Below are 20,224 nucleotides of genomic sequence, written 5' to 3' on the forward strand. Positions count from 1 at the left end.
TTTAAAGGATAAGAGGATATCTGCTGCATTCAAAATTAGTTTTTGAATTGAAGTACACACATATTAAATAGGAAAGTCCTTATCTTTATTTATTTGTCTTATTTCCGTCCTCATACGTATTAAGGAAATTTGTAATCGAACTTCAAATTCAGTAAAAAATTGAGAAATAAATTAAAATTTTAAGAAAAAACATAGCCGACTTCATAAAAAAACAATCTCAAACAAAATGCACTAAAAAGTAACATAAAAAAAGAATTTCAAACAAAATGCCCTAAGTAAGGACATAAACGTAAGTATGTCTAATACATCTCAAATATAAAATGTCACCTATTTACTTCGGCCGACACCGACTGCGAAATAACAATAATTATACAATATAGACATGTTACAAGAAAGAAGAGAACTTTCTTTAGAGTTTAGAGAGTTTTCATGACATTATCTTGTTACATTTCAGTGCATTTTGTTTGAGATTGTTTTTTATGGTCCTTTTGAATGCATTTTATATAGCTTGATACTAATGAAATTTGCACCAAAGCGTTGAAGTGACATAAAATTGCAAGATTAATTGGCACATACACGACACGACAAACGTAATACGAGATAAATTAAATATGCAAAGCTGATTACATTTTGCTTTGATTTCAATAAATGTCTGAAGAATGTTCTCGCTTATGCCGGTGCGCGGTACGCTCCTACGAAGAGTAGGTTATTCTGCGAGTCGAGCAGCGCGTAGAGGAAGGGCCGGTCAACGCGGAAGTGGGGGGCAGAAAACCGCGCGCACCCCAACATCATCATCATGCCTGCGCCAGAAAAACCCATGCAAGCAGTAGTACACAATCACCCTTTTATATATAAATACAAAAACTGCTAAGTCTTTACAACCAAAATTCATGATGGGAAAATATACATAAAATCAACACGAAACATACAAAAGAACACACGTTACGATAGTTTTTCTACAAGTCGGTATGCTGTGTCGGTACGAGCAGTCGGTACGCCGCCATGAAGGTGATCCGGTCCGCCACCAGCACGCACCAGAGGGCGCGGTGTGATGCTCGGAACACGCGCAGTGACGACAACGACCTCTTGTTGCGCATTTTTATCGCTAAATGTACACACACACGCCATATGACACACATCACACATAATCCCAACACCAAGTTAAGTATTCTCTATGTCTTTTAATATCTTATCTAATTATTTAAAGTAATGTCAATGTCAAACACAACATACAACCCGAAACTTACGGAAACTAAAGTAAAATTACGGAAACTAATAAAAGTCCGATCTACCCTACATAACAGTAAAATGAAAAAAAAATAGAATGAATTTAAAATAAATACTGAATTCATTTAGAATAGAACTATTATCATGAACATTATGAAATACGTATCTCCCATACATATTTTGGGTCAGGGACCTAGAGTGCTGGGTGTAACTTTATTTCTTTATTTATGATAAAACTTAAAAGATTTTTTACAATATTCTTACATCTACATTATTATAATTTATCACAGACAACTTATTCTACTTTAAAAACAATAAAAGATTAAAATTCATGATTTTTTTTTACAATCTAGTTCAATATAATAAAAACAATAATGATGAATGATAAAAGGTTAAAACGTAAAATACATTTAAAAATACAAACCAATAAATAATTAAAAACAATAACTTAAAAAATATTACAGCAATATTCCTATTTATTGCTGTGAGGGCCGACATTTTGCAGGACTCTAAAAATTATTCTCTTATTTCCCTATTTCTAATTATACTACTTATATTCCGGGAGCCAGTGACAGATTTTCATGACCAAGTCTCTCCCAATCGAAAATTCGTAAAATGAGACTTATAAACTGAAACTTGATGAAAATTTATCAGAGAATTGTTAAAATACTCTAGTGAATAATAAAAAAATCAGTTAGCTGTAAGTCAAGGGAAAAGTCGTCAACTGATAAGTTTCAGTAGGTCATAGATGCTGTTGCGTTACACCCAGAGTTAATGCCCAGGCATTAACTCGTTCTTAGTTTAGAAGATTAGCCCGGGACAGGGAAGTGTGGAAGAATCTAGGGGCGGCCTATGTCGAAGGACAACCTGACAAAGAAACTGGATGCTGAAAATTTTGTTATGTACTTATTGTTTTGTTTTAGTTTTATATAAGATAATAATTTAAGTAAAAAAAATGTTCTGGTCAGTGAATAAAGGCTTATCTATCTATCTATCTATCATTAACTCGTTAATCCGTTAATAGTTAATTAACGAAGTTAACATTTTGCTTAACGGATTAACTTTTAAGTTAACTTCAAAAAATGTTAACGCTTTTGTTAACTTCCGTTAATAAAATTCCGTTAATCGTTAAATTAGAAACTTGGAGACGTGCTGTCATTTTGTTTAAATTACGTGCCACGCCTCGCTCGTAAGTTCAACTATGTTGGACGACTGTCGGCGAATCGAATGGTAAACGAACGAGTTCATAATTGATATATGTGAAGTTCGCGTGCAAGTGTGATGCATCAGAGCGTCCGGGAAAAACGTGAACAACAAGACAAAATCAAAAGAAGGTTCGAAATATTTTATAACGAGTATATAAAAGCACGAGCATGTAATAGCCCACATTCCGAACGCTCGTCGTCCCTGCAATACGCCACTTTTTGAGAGTATTAAAACACTTTTTTACTCGTGCTTTTTCTTAAGCTTTTCCAAACTCGTACGTTCTCTTTCCCAACTGTCAAAATAATGTATATTAAAAAGAAAAAACCAATCACGAAATTTAAAAAAAATCATTGAAGTTTTTATGATTATACAAAGATTTCTAAAAGGAAGCTCCTAATTTGTTATAATATCAGATTTAATGACTTGATTCAATCAATTAGGTTAGGTTTCATTTTATTTCATCTCATTACATTTCATTTTCATTTCATATCAATAAAAATAATCTACTGAAGTCTTGGCTGTTTGGGCATAGTTCCCTTTGCCTACCCAGAATGGGTGAAGAAAACAAAAAAAAACTCTGTTTGTATTCTTTTACGGTTGGCACCATTTTCCAAACATTTTATTAGTTGAGTTTATTTTGTTTTTATTATTATATTAAATTGCTTCATTTTTTCGCAACTGTAACATAAATGTTTAGTGAACGTGCGGAACTGTCATTACAACTTTTTCCGGAATTTTTCGGATTTCTTTGCAATGACAGAAGTTCCGCACTCGTAATGAAATATACTATAATGCATTCATACTTGTCTCTAATACTAATGTGTACAAAAATAGAATGTATAGTCAAATTACTATTTTAAACAAGTGTCGCCACAATAAGTGTGAAATTAGTATGTATAATTTTCGTAAACGATTAACTTTAATTTGCGTTAAATTTTCGAGAATTGAACGCTTTAACGATTATCGAAGTTAATTTTTTAATTAACGGATTAACGATTAATGAAGTTAACTTTTCGATTAACTGTGCCCATCTGTGGTTACACCTTTCAAGGTACCAGCTGACAAACTTTCCACTGAGATACAGCAAGCTGACATTAATTTTCATTCATAGTAGTGTTAGGACTGTTGAGGGTAATCCCACAAAAGGTTTTATAAGGAAGTATGCGCTGCTGCTCGAGGCAGTCCTTTCCATCCGTCATTGCGGAACGTCTGAAATTTTTGTTTTTTACGTTGGGTTTGAGTTTATACTACAGCGAGGATTATTATGAAGTAGAGTTAAATTCATTATTTCGCTGTTAGTTTAATTCTTTTAAAATACTTTTGCATCAAATATCTTATAGTAGCATATAAACGATCACCAGGTAAATTTTTAGTTGAGAATGAATGAATGAAAATATATATTTTTTTTCATCTTCAAGGAGCCAGCTGACGTATAATCCACCGTGTTATGGTCAGCTATGTTTTTCTTTCAAAATACTACATAGACTATACTGTGATAAATTTTCAAATGAGAGGAAATTACTGAAAAAAAAAATTTTTTTCTCCATGCGTGGGAGGCTGCCACTGCCCACCCCACCCACGGAGTCGCAGCTGACGGTCCCGAGTATTCATAGTATAAGTCCCTTATTCATTTTACGAAGTTTCGCTCGGGAATAAATAATTGACCAAAAATGTACCTGGCTCCCGGACTATTAAATTTTCTCTTTTTATCTTTGTTCCTATTTCTATTTCAGTGTCGGTCCTCATCGCCCCAAGTACCGGGCACTCAGTGATAACATGCAGCACGGTTTCCTGTTGGCCCGGGTCGCAGACGCAGGAGGGGCTCTTCTTGTAGCGGAACCTGCTCAGGTTAGCGGAGAACCCCCCATGTCCCGTTAAAATTTGCGTCAACACCGGGTCAACTCCATCGTTCTAATGACGCGATTCGCTTCTACGACATCTGGGAAGAAGACTTTGGTTGTCGAGGCAGTTTCTCCGTCCCTGTAGCGCCCATTTCATAACCCAAGCGATTCCAAACGGATCTGTCGCTTGGCGTATGAAATGGGACACTTTTCGTAGTGGGGTTTGGTCTTCATTCCGATTGCAGCTTGTTTCGCAAGTTCGTCCGCCCTCTCATTTCCCTCCACCACCGCGTGCGCTTTCACCCAATATAATCTGACATCCTTCCCTTGCATTCTAGCCTCTTTCAAATTTTCTCTCGCTTTCACTGCGAGGGGATGGAGGTACTCATCATTTACTACACATCTGGAGGGCGGACCTGGAATCGGAATGAATACCATACGCGTTGCGCGGGCTCTTCACTACGAACAGGGTTGCCTCGTGCAAGGCATACAGTTCCGCCTGGTATATGGTGCAGATGTGTCTCAGCTTTAATTTCCGGCAGAGAGTCTCCGAAGCGCCATCCCAAACGGATAACGCCGCGCCGACCTTACCTTCAATTTTGCTACCGTCGGTGTAAATATTTAGCATATTTACATCGGCGGCAGCTCGCCGAGCCACTTCGTCACCGTCCGCCAGGCAGTCGAACTGCAGCCCCTCCAGGTGCACAGGGTGTGGCGTCTGGGCGTACGGGATCGGTTCCTCCATCTCAAGGTCTACAAGCACTTGCTGGGGGTGACCATTTTTTACTTTGTGAAGAAAGGCCGCTTCTTGGACCCGAAGGTCCAGAGGAAGCAACCCAGCAAGCCCTAGAACAGAGTTCAGAGACGCGGTCCTGTACGCCCTTACAATCTTCTGCGCAAACCCCTTCTGCACCCGGCTCAACAAAGTCCCCTTCCGTTTTGCCGCGGTCGCCCAAACGTTAGCGGCGTAAAGGATCGTGGGTTCCACAACTGCCACGTACATGGTCCACTTGAGTAATGTTTACAAGGATCATAGACATATACAAAGAAGATAAGCAAAAAATATGTAAATATATCTTACCAGTTGCAGCTGCAGCTTCAGTGCCCCCTTCATTCACCTCTATGAAAGCTTTCTGCACTGCTTTTGATACGTATAACTTTTCATCTGTATTCAACAGTTTAGTAAGTCCTGAATTGTTACTGTCGAAGATGGCTTTAATTCCAAGCTGTAATAATATCATTTTATTCATACTTATTACTTATTTTATAAGCTGTTATAAATTCAGAACTAACATCTTATCTTTTTGTCGACGATTTATTATCAAAAACTTCGAACTTGATGTCCATTTTAATTTATTGTATTTGCATTGAATTTAAAAATAGATAATTAAAATGAGCTAGTTATAGTAATAATGTCTAGGACTGTAATTTTTACATAAAAATAATTGCATGTATGGCAAATAAATATTATAATTTATATTAAATTACGACCACGACCATTCAATAATGACGAATAGTCATCTATCTGGAGTAATGTATGACTATGAGTAATGTTAAAAGTTGAAACCTCATTGAATTTGACCAGAATTCTTTGGGTTACGCATTGGGCATAATATTTAGACTACGGGTTTAACATCAATGTCTTCGGTTCAAAGTGAGTAGTGTGAAACAATACATTAAATTTCCTTTTATCGTCGTCCACTCACTGGATGGAAAGTGAAAATTGTTTTTTTTTTTTTATATTTTATAATATAAGGTGGCAAACAAACAAACAGACACATGAATTTGCCGAAATGGCGAAGCCTACCTTTAATCGACGGAGGAGGAGACGCACAGAAAGTAAATATTTCCCCTTCCTATGCCTACCTTCTTCCATCAAATCCACTTCCATTGCCCATACTTTTTTATGCTTATAGGAAAAGGGTAAGAAGGGAAAGAGGACTAAAATTAGGCCTCCGGAATTAGGAATGTGTTCAATTAATTCACATAAATTATTAAATTGTTTGTATTTAATTCTCATAAATTTTGTTATAATATTTGCAACATTTAAATTAGTAGAATTTTTTACTACGCAGGCAACAATTTGTCCCTTGGAAATAAGTATTTGCAACCATAACTCACGCTACCTTTTATAATGCGTGTATTTAAGTAACTGTTCAATAAATAGTTAAATCATACCACGCTTGTTTATTTCAACAGAATGAATTAAATTAGGAATGATCGTCATGTTTTATATTGGTCAGTGTTTTGATCTACGTTTATGTAAATTGACAGTCCTAAAATGCCATAATGTTATACTAGCTGTCGCCCGCGACTCCGTCCGCGCGGAATTAAAAAAAGAACTAAATATGTAGCCTATGCGTTCTTCCAGACTATGTTCTACATCTTTGACAAATTTCATCAAGATCCATTGAGCCGTTCCTGAGATAGCTCCAAACAAACATCCATCCATCCATCTCAACCAGGGATTCCCAAAGTGGTCGTATCGTACTTAAAGCATTGCTAATTCTCACTCTGTCTTCTTCTATTGACCTAAGTCAGAATGAAAAACAATACTAATAATAATAATAATTGATCTTAAAAGTAGGTAAAATGGCCATGGGGGGGTCTGAGGTAACATTTCATTTTGGAAAAGTGGTCACTTGTCTAAAATAGTTTGGGGATCCCTGATCTAAACATTCGCATTTATAATATTAGTAAGATTGAACAGACGATGTTGGAGGCGTATACATAAGTCAATGACTTCTTATCATGTGGGCGTAAAGGTTTGTTTATTTTAATCAAACTGTCAATAACATTGCCATAATTACCCGTTAATTTCTGAGATGACAATATGTTTTATACGAGGATTTTGGTTTCAGAAACCTACTATAAGGATGACAATACTTAGAGCTCTTTTATGACAAAGGCACAAGTTAAAGAATGATTTCTTTATTGTGTGCATTTGAGCCAAAACTGACTGAGTATAAACTTATTTGATTGAAAAGGACGATTTTAGGAAATATCTTGAACAAATAAAAATCTAAATTATTTTTCTATCTACAGAAGAGAAATAAAAATAAGAATACTCAATAAATACCAAGTAAAATTTTACCTTTGGCAGTAAATCGCACAGATCGATTTCAGTTTCGATTTTGAACTTGGGTATTGTGACTTGCACTTTAGTGTTGAACATATTATCAACTTCGGCCATCAAGTCGTAGCCGTCGGCAAGTTTCTTCAGCACACCGTCCAGTCCGTTTATCTCGTTCGGCAATACGATCAACATGCTCGCGTTCTCACCTACGTAATGCATTCTCAATAACTATAACAAAACACATATCTATTAGAAATATTAATGGTAATGAAGTCGACCCAACTGACTAACAAGAACGTTACACGCATAACAGATGTAACTCTTTTCGTAGGTTTCGTTGGAGTTTTCGCTGAATTATTAATATATAGTTTTTAATTAAATAACACTAGCTGTTGCTCGCGCCTCCGTACGCGCGGCATTTAAAAAATAACTTAATAAGTAGCCTATGTGTTCTTCCAAACTATGTTCTACATCAAATGTGCCAAATTTCATCAAGATCCGTTGAGCCGTTCCGGAGATACCTTCACACTAACATCCATCCATCTAAACATTCGCATTTATAATATTAGTAGAAGTAAGAATAAAACGTTGCGTTTCACTTAGTTTATGAGAAAGTGGCGTTCATATGGTATACATTTTAAATTTCATAATTCAATCATATTTTATTTTACTCAAGGACCTTATCGTCCATAAAACTTACAAGTTTTAAAACATGTTTGTTAGATTATTAAAAAAAATTCATATTCATCTGCTAAACGATATTTCATAGTTAAGAATTGACGGTCAAAACAATCGATTTCTTCACGTTGGGGTCTTGTACTAATAGATTTTAATAATTCTGTTAGCTCTTTTATGACAACGTACATATAGCAATTAACGTGTCAAAGTACTTTTTAACTATTCAAAACATAGTTGTAGAGATAAAACTTAGGTACATAAAGTCGATGAGTGTTTTATTATCATTGACGAGCGAAGACATTTGTTATCTTGTTTAAAGAAACGTTCCACTTTAATATTACTGAAAAAAACATGAAATGAATGTATAGGATATTTGAATAATATCAATTTTTAATTTGAAATCATCATCATCATCATCATCATCAGCTCACTATACGAGAGGGGTTCGCAGCTTACGCTAAGTAAGCGGTGACTAGGTCAAAGTCAACCATGCTGGCTCAGTACGAGTTTTGGTTGACTTCACACATGTTTTTCAATTTCGTCGCAAGTTGCTTCATGATGTTTTCCTTCGCCGTAAGAAACGTCATATGAATGTACATATGTAAAATCGAAAATCATGGCGTACATGGCGGGATTCTAACCCAGGACCTATAGATTACAAGTCAAGTGCTTAAACCCTCAACCACCGACGCTCTATTTTAACTACTTTAAATATATCGACAAATTTAAAAAGCTAAATATATATTATTTGTCATCAGCAAAGCAATTAATTTATTTGGTAATCTGGCAATCAGAATGTTACGTATAAATGATTACTGTGAATGTCCACTTCAAAAAACATAATGTTAACTCTGTTTTTTAGCCGACTTCAAAAAGAAGGAGGTTATCAATTCGACTGTATTTTTTTGTTTTATGTTTGTTACCGCGATGCTCCGCCCCTGGTGGTCCGATTTTGATAAAAATTATTTTAATAGAAAGGAAGTGTTTGCAGATGGGTCCCGATTTTTTTTTAATAATTAGAAGACTAGTAGATTTTGAATTTAGCTTTAAAATGTGTTGCGAGAATATAGGGACATTTTTGCTTTCAGCGCTTACGTAGGCTTAACTATAGGACCTACATAAAAATGATGTATGGAAGAATTGTAGCTCTTTAAATGTGCTAAATAAAAGTCCGCGATAGCATATATCTATCTTTTTATAGTTTTCACACAATAATCATTTTTTTTCTTTAAAAACATCAATTAAATTCATGCCCTATTTCCGACGCTATTATTCGAGTTCAGTATTAATCCTTACGTAAATAAATACGTTCATTATCAAGATAATTTAATGTAGATTATATCTGCCCTTGAAACTTTATCATTCTGTCAAATAGTTTAGGCGATATCGTAAGAATAAAATTACGCGGAAACGAAAAATGCTACATCGCGTTACAATAAAAAGTACAATTTTGCATTCTGGGCTTACGTAGGTCAAACTATATGACCTACACAAAAATGATGTATGGAGTAATTATAGATCCTTTAATTTGCTAAATAAAAGTCCTTGGTGGCATATATCTATCATCTATGGATGTCTCACAATAACCATGTTATTGTGAATAAAAGTCGATTAAGATGCACACGAAAAACAGCGTCGTAAGCTTATGGCGCTATGATATTCGATATGAATCCTTATCTAAATAAATATGTTTTAAGGCTAGAGTATTAAATGCAGATTACATTAGCCCTTCAAACTATGTAATTCTGATCAATAGTTTGGAATATATCAAATTATTAAAAACTACGCGCATTCGAAAAATGCTACTGCAGCGCGCGGCTGGACTAAATTAAAAGCACGCTACGATGTATTAGTTCGTTAATTTTCAATTTGTATACCGATTTTGATAATTATTTCTTTGTTTAAAGGATAAGAGGTTATCTGCTGCATTCTAAATTAGTTTTTGAATTGAAGTACACACATATTAAATAGGAAAGTCTTTTTCTTTATTTATTTGTCTTATTTCCGTCCTCATACGTATTAAGGAAATTTGTAATCGAACTTCAAATTCAGTAAAAAATTGAGAAATAAATTAAAATTTTAAGAAAAAAAATAGCCGACTTCATAAAAAAACAATCTCAAACAAAATGCACTAAAAAGTAACATAAAAAAAGAATTTCAAACAAAATGCCCTAAGTAAGGACATAAACGTAAGTATGTCTAATACATCTCAAATATAATATAAAATGTCACCTATTTACTTTTGCCGACACCGACTGCGAAATAACAATAATTATACAATATAGATATGTTACAAGAAAGAAGAGAACTGTATTTACAGGGTTTTCATAACATTATTTTGTTACTTTTTAGTGCATTTTTTTAAGGAGAGTGAGCGCGATGACAATGTGTTTTTATGCGATTTCCCCACAACGAAAATCCACATTTTTGTAGAAATTACACATAATATGTACTTATAATATTAAATAAAAAAATATCTCATCAACAAGCAAGTTCAATACATCGTACCAATAAGTAACAATGTAACTATAAAAATAATCGTCGTGACTTTAAATAAATAAGAGGTAAACTATTATAAACATTTGATTATAAATGTATGATAACTCATGAGACGGCAATGGTTGCTAGGCATCCTGCTTTTGACAAAATTTATTTATAACAAAAGAACCGTATTTGAGCATCGAATGCCGTCGATTTATCCCTTATGAAGACTATGTATATATGAACTTGCTGAGTGAAGGCGAATACCAACGTATAGACAGTACATTTGCATTGCTTGCTATCGTTCGGCGTCGCTCGCACCAACAATTGCGCACTCAAGCACTTACACAAGCGCTAACATGTAGAGCTCATTTGGCGTAGCTTGGCGATGTCGGTTTTTCGAATCAAAGGGGCTTGCGCGCGCTTGGCCAATGTGTCTACACGTTTGTCCGTGCGCTAGTAGAAATTGATTGTCTAAATTGGTCACTTGCATTGTGCTTGCCAAAAGTATAGACAGTAGTACTTTATTTGTATTAATTTACCTACACTCGGCAAGGTTTGGTCAACATGTATAGCCGGCTTTACTGTCGGACTCAGAGTCACATCCTTAATGTTGATTAACGAAAAGATTAAACTCTAAGTGAGGCAATTATCCAATAAAAAGTAAAATAATAATGTACCAGCCGTATATACATCCATCCACACACTAATTTCCTCAACACAACTCAGCTATGGATAAACCGGTACTTCAAGGTCGTCTGATACAAATATATAAATCGAGACGCACGCGCATGAAAGCACTCATCTTTGTTTATTATTCTGCACATTCCAAGATATTTTCGATTTAAAAATAACTACTCTGTTGTCATCGCTTTGTATAAAATATACTTGAAGGAAAATTGCAATATATAATCTTACTAATATTATAAACTAGCTTTTACCCGCGACTCCGTCCGCGCGGAGTAAAAAAAATAATATAAAACGGGGTAAAAATTATCCTATGTCCGTTTCCTGGTTCTAAGCTACCTGCCCACCAATTTTCAGTCAAATCGATTCAGCCGTTCTTGAGTTATAAATGGTGTAACTAACACAACTTTCTTTTATATATATAGATGTGAATGTTTGGATGGATGGATGTTTGTTTGAAGGTATCTCCGGAACGGCTTAACGGATCTTGATGAAATTTGGCATATTTGTAGAGCATAGTCTGGAAGAACACATAGGCTATAAGTTTTTTTTAATTTCGCGCAGACGGAGTCACGGGTGACAAATAGTAGTGATGCAACGGATGTCTGTTTCCGTTTCCGCAAGTGCGGAAGTTCCGCATGCTTTTCAACATCCGTTTCTGCTTCTGTTTCCGCAACTATTATAACGGAGATAAAACGGAACTTTACGACGGCTGAGAGATACAAATGCGCGGCGCGAGACGCGCAGTCCGTGCGCGGCCTTTCGGCACTTGTCGCATTTGTTTGTTTACGTACTTTTTCGTGAATTTAAGCGCGTAATATTTTCTGCTGCTGTTCGAAACAATCAGTTTCTCTTGCTGGAGTAAACTGTCTAGTTGTTGTCCATATAAAATTTGACAACTGGCAAAATGTGACTATTTCATACTTACGAGTTATTAAATGTACTTTTGAATCAGTGAAAACCATGTAATATATCATCATCATTATTATCATCAGCTCACTATACATCCCCACTGAGGGGCTCGGAGCCTACCCCAAATTAGGGGTGACTAGGCCATAGTCAACCATGCTGGCCCAGAGAGGGTTGACTTCACACATCATTAATTTTTTTTCTCAGATATGTGCAGGCAGCATCACTATGTTTTCCTTCACCGTAGGAACGTCGGATAAATGTACATATCTAAATCGAAAAACACATTGGTACATAGCGGGATTCGAACCCAGGCCCTGCAGATTGCAAGTCAAGTGCCTAATAATTATATCTTTTTCAAATCTAGATTTGGTGTTTTTGATACTTAACACATTCACTGTTTACAAAATAAAAAAAGGTAACAGCTGGGAGCCAAAACTTTTTATGGTGAATTTTTATTTAGTATATCTGGGAGTGTTAAATTAATAATGTTTTTTGCATTTGAGCGCTAGGGATCATCATTTTGAGCGCTAGGGATGGCAATGGCTTAAGTTCACTAATATGTAGATATTTGTTCCACGATTGCATTTCTGTGTACTAATATGTTACAAGATTTTGACAAAGTCAAGTTTTTCATCAAATTCCAGAATATTGAGTAAAACATGTAAGGATACTAATCAAAAACAGCTTTTATCTTCTCGGTTCAAGATCTTGTAACATTTCATACACACCCACACACACACACATATAAACATAAACGCATATACACACACGTACACACACATACAACATGGACTCGCTTCAAACGCCGGCGGCTTACTGGCTACTACATAATGAACGGGCCCCTCGCTCGGATTCGAGGGGGAGGTGCCGCTACTAATAGCTCTGCCCACTCGGATCCGAGTGGTCAGCAATGAATGTATTAATAAAGAAATATATTTGTCGTTTGTCAACACGAGTGGTTTGGCGAACATTAATTTGTAAATAGTGTAATTTTGTTCCCTGAAAATAAATTAAAAAAAAAACGTATTTTAACTTATTGCAGCACAGTAAAAATACATATATTGAAGGCTAAAGGACACCGATATCCAATGCCTTAATAAATTAAAAACGAATACAAACTGTTTTTACCAAAAAAAAATTTTGTAAATATGTTTTTTTTTATTATTTACACTTCTGTTTCCGCATCCGTTTCCGTTTCCGTTTCTGCTAAAATTTATTTTTAACATCTGTTTCCGTTTCTGGTTCCGGTAAGACACTTCCGTTGCATCACTAACAAATAGTATGGAAATAATATGGAATATGGAATAGCTTTGATTGCTTCCATAATAACAAAATCAACTGCACTTGTAATCCTATCGAAAAAGTTAATTGTGTAAATTACCTGGGAGTAAAAATAGATACCTCTTTTTCTTGGGATTCCCACATAGAATACGTCTGTAGAAAATTAAGAATACTACTAGAAAAGTTTTATCACTTAAGTTTTAAAGTCCCATTGCCAATACTAAAATGTTTATATTTTGCACTAGTGGATTCCATAATAAGTTACGCTCTTGATTGCTATGGATTAATATTTAAAAGATACATAGATAAAATAGAATCATTGCAAATAAGATTTTTAAAATTACTCGTAAATAAAAATACAAAGAATCAATATAAAGGAGATTACTCTAAACTATATAAAATATGTAAAATTTTACCGGCTAGCCTGAAACATAAATATCTTCTACTTGTAAATAACCATAGTAAACAGGATCGATTCGCTAATTTGGTGCAACATAAAACGGGCACAAGGTCTATGTCCAAAGGTAAATTTGAAATACCCATGGTACAAAATTACTATGGAGATAGAATGTTGAAAAAACGAGTTCCATATTTGCTCAACAGTTTGCCCGAGGACATAAGACGTGAGCCTAAACTTGGTAAATTTAAACAATTATTAAAAAGGCACTTGTTAAATACATTGTAACCATTTGAGTAATGTAAAGCGAGTGACCTGCAGTCAAACTGCGTAAGCAGTTTTGCGGGGCATGTAATATTTGAAAGTATAACTGTGTAAGTGTAAATTTTCCAAAATAAATAATAAATAAATAAATAGAAAATTAAAGGATAAGTTTTAAATAAAGATGTTTTTATTACGCTAAAGGTATAAAATACCTGTGCTCCTAATTTTTGGCTCTCTCCATATATTAAGACATCTTCCAAGTACATCATAGGCACCATCACAGTTTTCTTCTTGTCTACATGGAATGGTCGGTCCAATGTATCTGCGGGATCAAACTGTTTCTTCCATGTACCCTGAAATTATATCTTCAATAAGTTCATCCACACATCATGACAGATTCGTAGCAACTGCTACTAGTTTTCATCGAAAACAATTTTTGTGATTTACTTAATGTAGATATTAACATTTTTTGTACCTTGTATTTTAACTGTCTATAGAAAAACATATATCACCTTAAAATACAGAGCATTAACCAGCACAAGTCGGCTGTCACTGTTCAAGCTGTCTCTTGAAATAAGATCTTTTATTTTCTCATTTGTTTTGCTCTCAACCTGAAAAACAAAACCTTTATACATTCTTATAATAATCCCACAAATATATCTGACCTTGAAAAATACCAATACTCCAACAAGGATCTTGGCTTATGGATATAAATCACTATATATTAATATTATTAATTATTAATAATAGGCAACTTAAACAAAAAGATTAAGTGTGTTTTGTTAATGCAAAAATGTAAATAACGAGTAATCATCCCCAACATGTGAAGAAAACTCGCGAAAAAATCACTTTTATTACTAAGAGAATGAACCTACATTCATTTTATTTAATTTACATACAAAATGTGTCATTTGAAGATAAGACTTTAAATTTTTTAAATACTTATTAATAAAATATTTAGGTAAAGATATTTAGAAGATTAATTAGTGATATGTGTTGAATGTTGAAAACTTTAATATTCATATCACAAAATTAAATTTAAATTATTGAAACAGGATGTAGTAATTCTTTCTATCAATGTAATAATCAATATAAAGTAAAACAGTATCTCGAAATATTAAAAAAATACAGGACTTTGACATAATATTTATGTAACAAAAAGTAAAGAAACATATGCCTATTTACTATATTTTGAAATTCTCAATCATATATTAGATATATAGTTTCAAATTTTCAATGTTACTTTATGATATTTACATTTATATATAGGATTGAGTTTAAGTATTGTTTCTAATAAATTTTATATATTATAAACATAAATATTTTATATTTACCCATTTATTGATGAGTTTCGCAGCAGCAGCACCATTACTGAAGTCAACCTTTTCAAGGGAGACATCAAACACTTTAACCGCATCTTCTTTTAGTTGTTCATTTAGATCATAATTTCCATCCATTAAGTACACTTTATTAGCTACATTTAATGTCACACCTTTGACCGATCTCAAATTTGATGATACTGCTGAAAATGAGGAACGTACCTGCAATATGAATGTTTGTACTTATGTTTAATTATTTAATTAGTGACACCCAGAATATTAAGATGTAATATTATATAATACATACTTTTTTAAATCTATATATATAAAAGAAAGTTGTGTTAGTTACGCCATTTATAACTCAAGAACGGCTGAATCGATTTGACTGAAAATTGGTGGGCAGGTAGCTTAGGACCAGGAAAAGGACATAGGATAATCTTTACCCCATTTTCTATTTTTTTTTATTCCGCGCGGACGGAGTCGCGGGTAAAAGCTAGTTAATAAATAAAAATGACATGAAGTCAAAGTAAAGAATTATCTACTATCATCCTTAAGATTTATAAGATTGTACCTGAAAATGCCATTTTGATTTGATGAATAATTATTAATAAAAAATAATAAAATTAATTAGTTTCATAAAATATATTTAGTTACATTCCAAGTCAACAAATAATACTCACAGCATCATCATTGGTAATCCCAAGGGATGTTAACAATTCTTCATGGGCAGGATCTGTTGTGCCCAAAGCAAGAAGAGCTAACAAAAATTCGGCTGACAATGGAGAGGAAACCACACTTGTACTTTTGTCAAGTTCCTAAAATAAGAAAACATTGAAATTAATTATTTATCCTTGTTATATTTGTTATACAAATAATACGTAAAAGAAAACACAAAATAACTTACATTGCAAAACCTTGCCGAGAATTGCGCGATAGCCGAAGTCACAACTTTATCACTCATATTGTCAGATGAAGAAAATACAATTAAGTCAGTTAAAATTAAAAGTACTGAAAAATAAAAAAGAGTTTAACAGCGACGTCTGGTCTTCATTAAACACTCGCCAACAATGCAAATAATTTATGCCGCCTGCACTTTTTATATTAAGGAATGATATCATCGCACTTCAGAAACAATTTACTCGCAATTAGTCACCAGAACTTACCAATGTCTAAATGTTATACTCTCAATACGAAATACTGTGCCTGGTTTTCCTTCATAGTTGTAAGTTAAACCCTACAAAAGGGTAAGGGTAAAGCATAAATAACGCGTATAAAAAATATTGTACTTACCTATAATAATAAACGTAGGCATCGAAAAACATATTTTCGTCCCTTTTATTTTCAAAGAAAATGAGAGCGATCACAATATTATGTTTAGTATTCGCTACTGTTTTTGCAGTAGAAACCCGCGTTTACCGTGAAATTAATGCTCTTGGTCTTGCGCGTGATTGTAATCTAACTTCTCTTTTTTGTTTATTTACCTTTTTTTGTTTTTAATGAAAAGTTCAATGTGACATAAATTGTCTATGATATATTTGTTGTCTACGATGAAACGATGATCTCAGATGGGTGTTTTTCAGAAAAATTGACCCTGTGACGATCAGGAAAAATAATTTTGGTTTTACATGAAATTGTTCATATTGTCCCTGGTATGAAACAATTTATTATTAACTAGCTAAATGTGCTATTTAAATAATTATAAAACCATAAATATAAGAAATATTCAAGTTTTTCTCTCAGCATATGATGCAAAGTATTCCTGTGCGTCACAAAATATAATGAATCAGATATAAAACGACCAGGCATTGAAAGAAAACCAACGTATATTACCTTATAGATGTACTTAAAATCTTTCCATAAACATCAATAAGGTAGCATATTTCTATCATATTAATAAACAATCAGGGAAATAGTTTCATGTTCGTCACTTCTTTGACAAATGGCACTTGAAAAGTTGTCTTTACTAATGATACGTGTAACAAATTTAAAAAGTGAGCAAATTGAGGAATTTTTGGCTATAATAAAATACTGATAATTACGAAATAAACACTATAAAATGAAAAGTAGATATTTGAAAAACCATTTTTGTACTATTCAGAATATGGGACAGTGACTATTATGACAAGTGCGTTACGAATAGGAATAATTTGAGCAGTGTCCACACCACCACGTTTAAAAATACAATCACAAAGAAGTTAACGCTTTATTAACTTAAAATTATTAATGAAAAGTTTTAACTGCATTAAACTTTTTTATTACACATAAACGTATTAAAAGACATAGAATTATCAATTTGAGATGACATATAACCAGAGCTGGGCATTAACTCGTTAATCCGTTAATCGTTAATTAACGAAGTTAACATTTTGCTTAACGGATTAACTTTTAAGTTAACTTCAAAAAGTGTTAACGCTTTTGTTAACTTCCGTTAAACTCAACTTCCGTTAATAAAAGTCCGTTAATCGTTAAATTAGAAACTTGTAGACGTGCTGTCATTTTGTTTAAATTGAAGTGCCACGCCACGCTCGTAAGTTCAACTATGTTGGGCGACTGTCGGCGATTCGAATGGTGAACGAACGAGTTGATAATTGTTATTTGTGAAGTTCGCGTGCAAGTGTGATGCATCAGAGCGTCCGGGAAAGACGTGACCTACAGGGCAAAATCAAAAGAAGGTTCGAAAAAGTATATTTCATTACGAGTGTATAAAAGCACGAGTATGTAATAGCCCACATTCCAAACACTCTTCGTGCCTGCAATACGCCACTTTTTGAACAACCGTATTAAAACACTTTTTTACTCGTGCTTTTTCTTTAGCTTTTCCAAACTCGTGCGTTCTCTTTCCCAACTCTCAAAATAATGTCTGTTAAAAAGAAAAACCAACCACGAAGTTTTTACAAAAAAAAATCATTGAAGTTTTTATGTTTCATGCAAATATTTCTAAAAAGAAGCTCCTAATTTGTTACAATATCAGATTTAATGATTTGATTCAATGAATTAGGTTAGGTTTCATTTTATTACATCTCATTAAAATTAATTTTCATTTCATATCAATAAAAATAATCTACTGAAGACTTGGTTGTTTGGGCATAGTACCTTTTGCCTACCCAGAATGGCTGAAGAAAACAAAAAAAAAATCTGTTTGTATTCTTTTACGGTTGGCGCCATTTTCCAAACATTTTAGTTAGTTGAGTTTACTGTGTTTTTGTTATTCTATTAAATTGCTTCATTTTTTCGTAACTGTATCAAAAATAGTTGTTTAGTACACGTGCGAAATTATCATTACAACTTGTTCCAACTGTCAACCCTCACCTTCGGCTGCGCCTCGGCTCGAGTAGACATTTGTCGGAACTCTTTGAAATGACAGGCTTTCCGCACTCGTAATGAAATATACTATAATACATTCATAATTGTCTCTAATACTAATGTGTGCATTCTATAAATGTATAGTTAAATTACTATTTTAAAAAAGTCGCCACATAAGTGTGAAATTAGTATGTATAATTTTGGTATGGTTAACTGTTAACGATTAACTTTAACTTGCGTTAAAATTTCGAGAATTTAACGCTTTAACGATTAACGAAGTTAATTTTTTAATTAACGAATTAACGATTAACGAAGTTAACTTTTCGATTAACTGTGCCCACCTGTGCATGTAACTTATATTATTACCAACTACCACAGGAGGCAGAGTCCTATTGAATTGTAAAAAATAATTTTTGTGGATCAATAAAACTTATTTTTTTTTTTATTATCAAGGTGATTATTTTAAATTTTTACTTACGAGATAATTATCACAATTACTTTAATCAATAGATGCAATAAACCTCTCTTTCTCTATTTCACGATTCTTTCTTTCATGCAGAAGTTTTTCGCGGTAATATCGTTTGAGACTAGTTTCTAACACCTATGTAATTTCTGTATTTTAATTGAAATAAAACTAAAAAATTTAATTAATAATTAAATTAAAATTTTAAAATATTTCACGGTATACTAAGCTTTACAATTCAAGTTCGTCACGATTTTGTTCCGATAGTATGTCACGTGACGCACAGGAAGTGACGTTTACATCCCACGAAAGTTTTAAAATTAAAAATAACTAATATTTTGTTAAATTAACTTGTTTTTAGCTTTATTAATCTAATAAAGGTTAGTTTATGTTTTATAAGCAATATGATAAAGTAAAGAATACGAGTTTATTTACCTTTTAAATACTGTCACTATCCAGAAAACTTTTTCTGGACGCCGAAGACACCAACACTTTCGTCACAGTTTTTGTTCCAATTGACGTTAAAAACAACAAAGGCGGTATCAAAAACGATCACAATTTTGCCAGGAAGGAAGAAAATACACAAATTAGTAGATTTAGTCTTATGTAAAATATCAAATTCACCGTGACGAAACGGGATTTTCCGGTACTAAGGTTTTCGTAGGTCAGTATTAAAATAGTTATATTTTTAAAATAACCATAAGTTTATCACATATAAACTTGAAAAGACACTTTAAGACATACAGAGACTATGTTCAAACACTTAAACATACTCAAAGACCAATATTCTACAAATGAGATGTATTTGAAGGTTTCGGAGAGTACTGTGGGACACACGAAATCTTCACCTCCTATTTTGCTTTTTTTTAAATAAAAAAATAAATATCCGCTTTTTATGACCCTTTATAATTTAATTCTATTTTAAAACATTTACCTAGGTCATATTAAATTTCACTTTTACATGTCCTATATAAGAAAATAAAAATGGTTAAAGTTGTGGGACAATCCGATTTTGCTAGGGTAATTTTTTGTGAAAAACACCCAGATTAAGAATACAAGTCTATGACACGGTAATAATAATACCGTGAG

The 20,224-nt window shown here is 33.4% G+C and overlaps 1 protein-coding gene across 1 annotated transcript; it reads right to left on the reverse strand.

Annotated features, from left to right (window-relative positions):
• Positions 1-631: 631 nt before the first annotated feature.
• LOC123720947 (serine protease inhibitor 3/4-like) lies at positions 632-16,365 on the reverse strand. The gene is made up of 8 exons (XM_045686175.1): positions 16,274-16,365; positions 16,050-16,184; positions 15,385-15,591; positions 14,563-14,661; positions 14,263-14,403; positions 7,369-7,578; positions 5,356-5,500; positions 632-800 (listed from the first exon to the last, which is right to left on the reverse strand). Exons 1-8 carry the CDS (start codon positions 16,328-16,330, stop codon positions 670-672), a joined length of 1,125 nt encoding a protein of 374 aa, XP_045542131.1. The 5' UTR covers positions 16,331-16,365; the 3' UTR covers positions 632-669.
• Positions 16,366-20,224: the final 3,859 nt, after the last annotated feature.

The sequence above is a fragment of the Papilio machaon genome, chromosome 3 (assembly GCF_912999745.1).
Source record: "Papilio machaon chromosome 3, ilPapMach1.1, whole genome shotgun sequence".
Lineage (NCBI taxonomy): Eukaryota > Metazoa > Arthropoda > Insecta > Lepidoptera > Papilionidae > Papilio > Papilio machaon.

Excerpts from the sequence above, each read along its gene's own strand:
- LOC123720947 (XM_045686175.1), bottom strand. The coding sequence starts at position 16,330 with ATGAGTGATAAAGTTGTGACTTCGGCTATCGCGCAATTCTCGGCAAGG. Across the intron at positions 14,404-14,562 it reads TTAATGCTCTGTATTTTAAG|GGTACATGGAAGAAACAGTT; the intron begins GTGATATATGTT and ends ATATAATTTCAG. Across the intron at positions 5,501-7,368 it reads TGTGCGATTTACTGCCAAAG|CTTGGAATTAAAGCCATCTT; the intron begins GTAAAATTTTAC and ends ATATTATTACAG.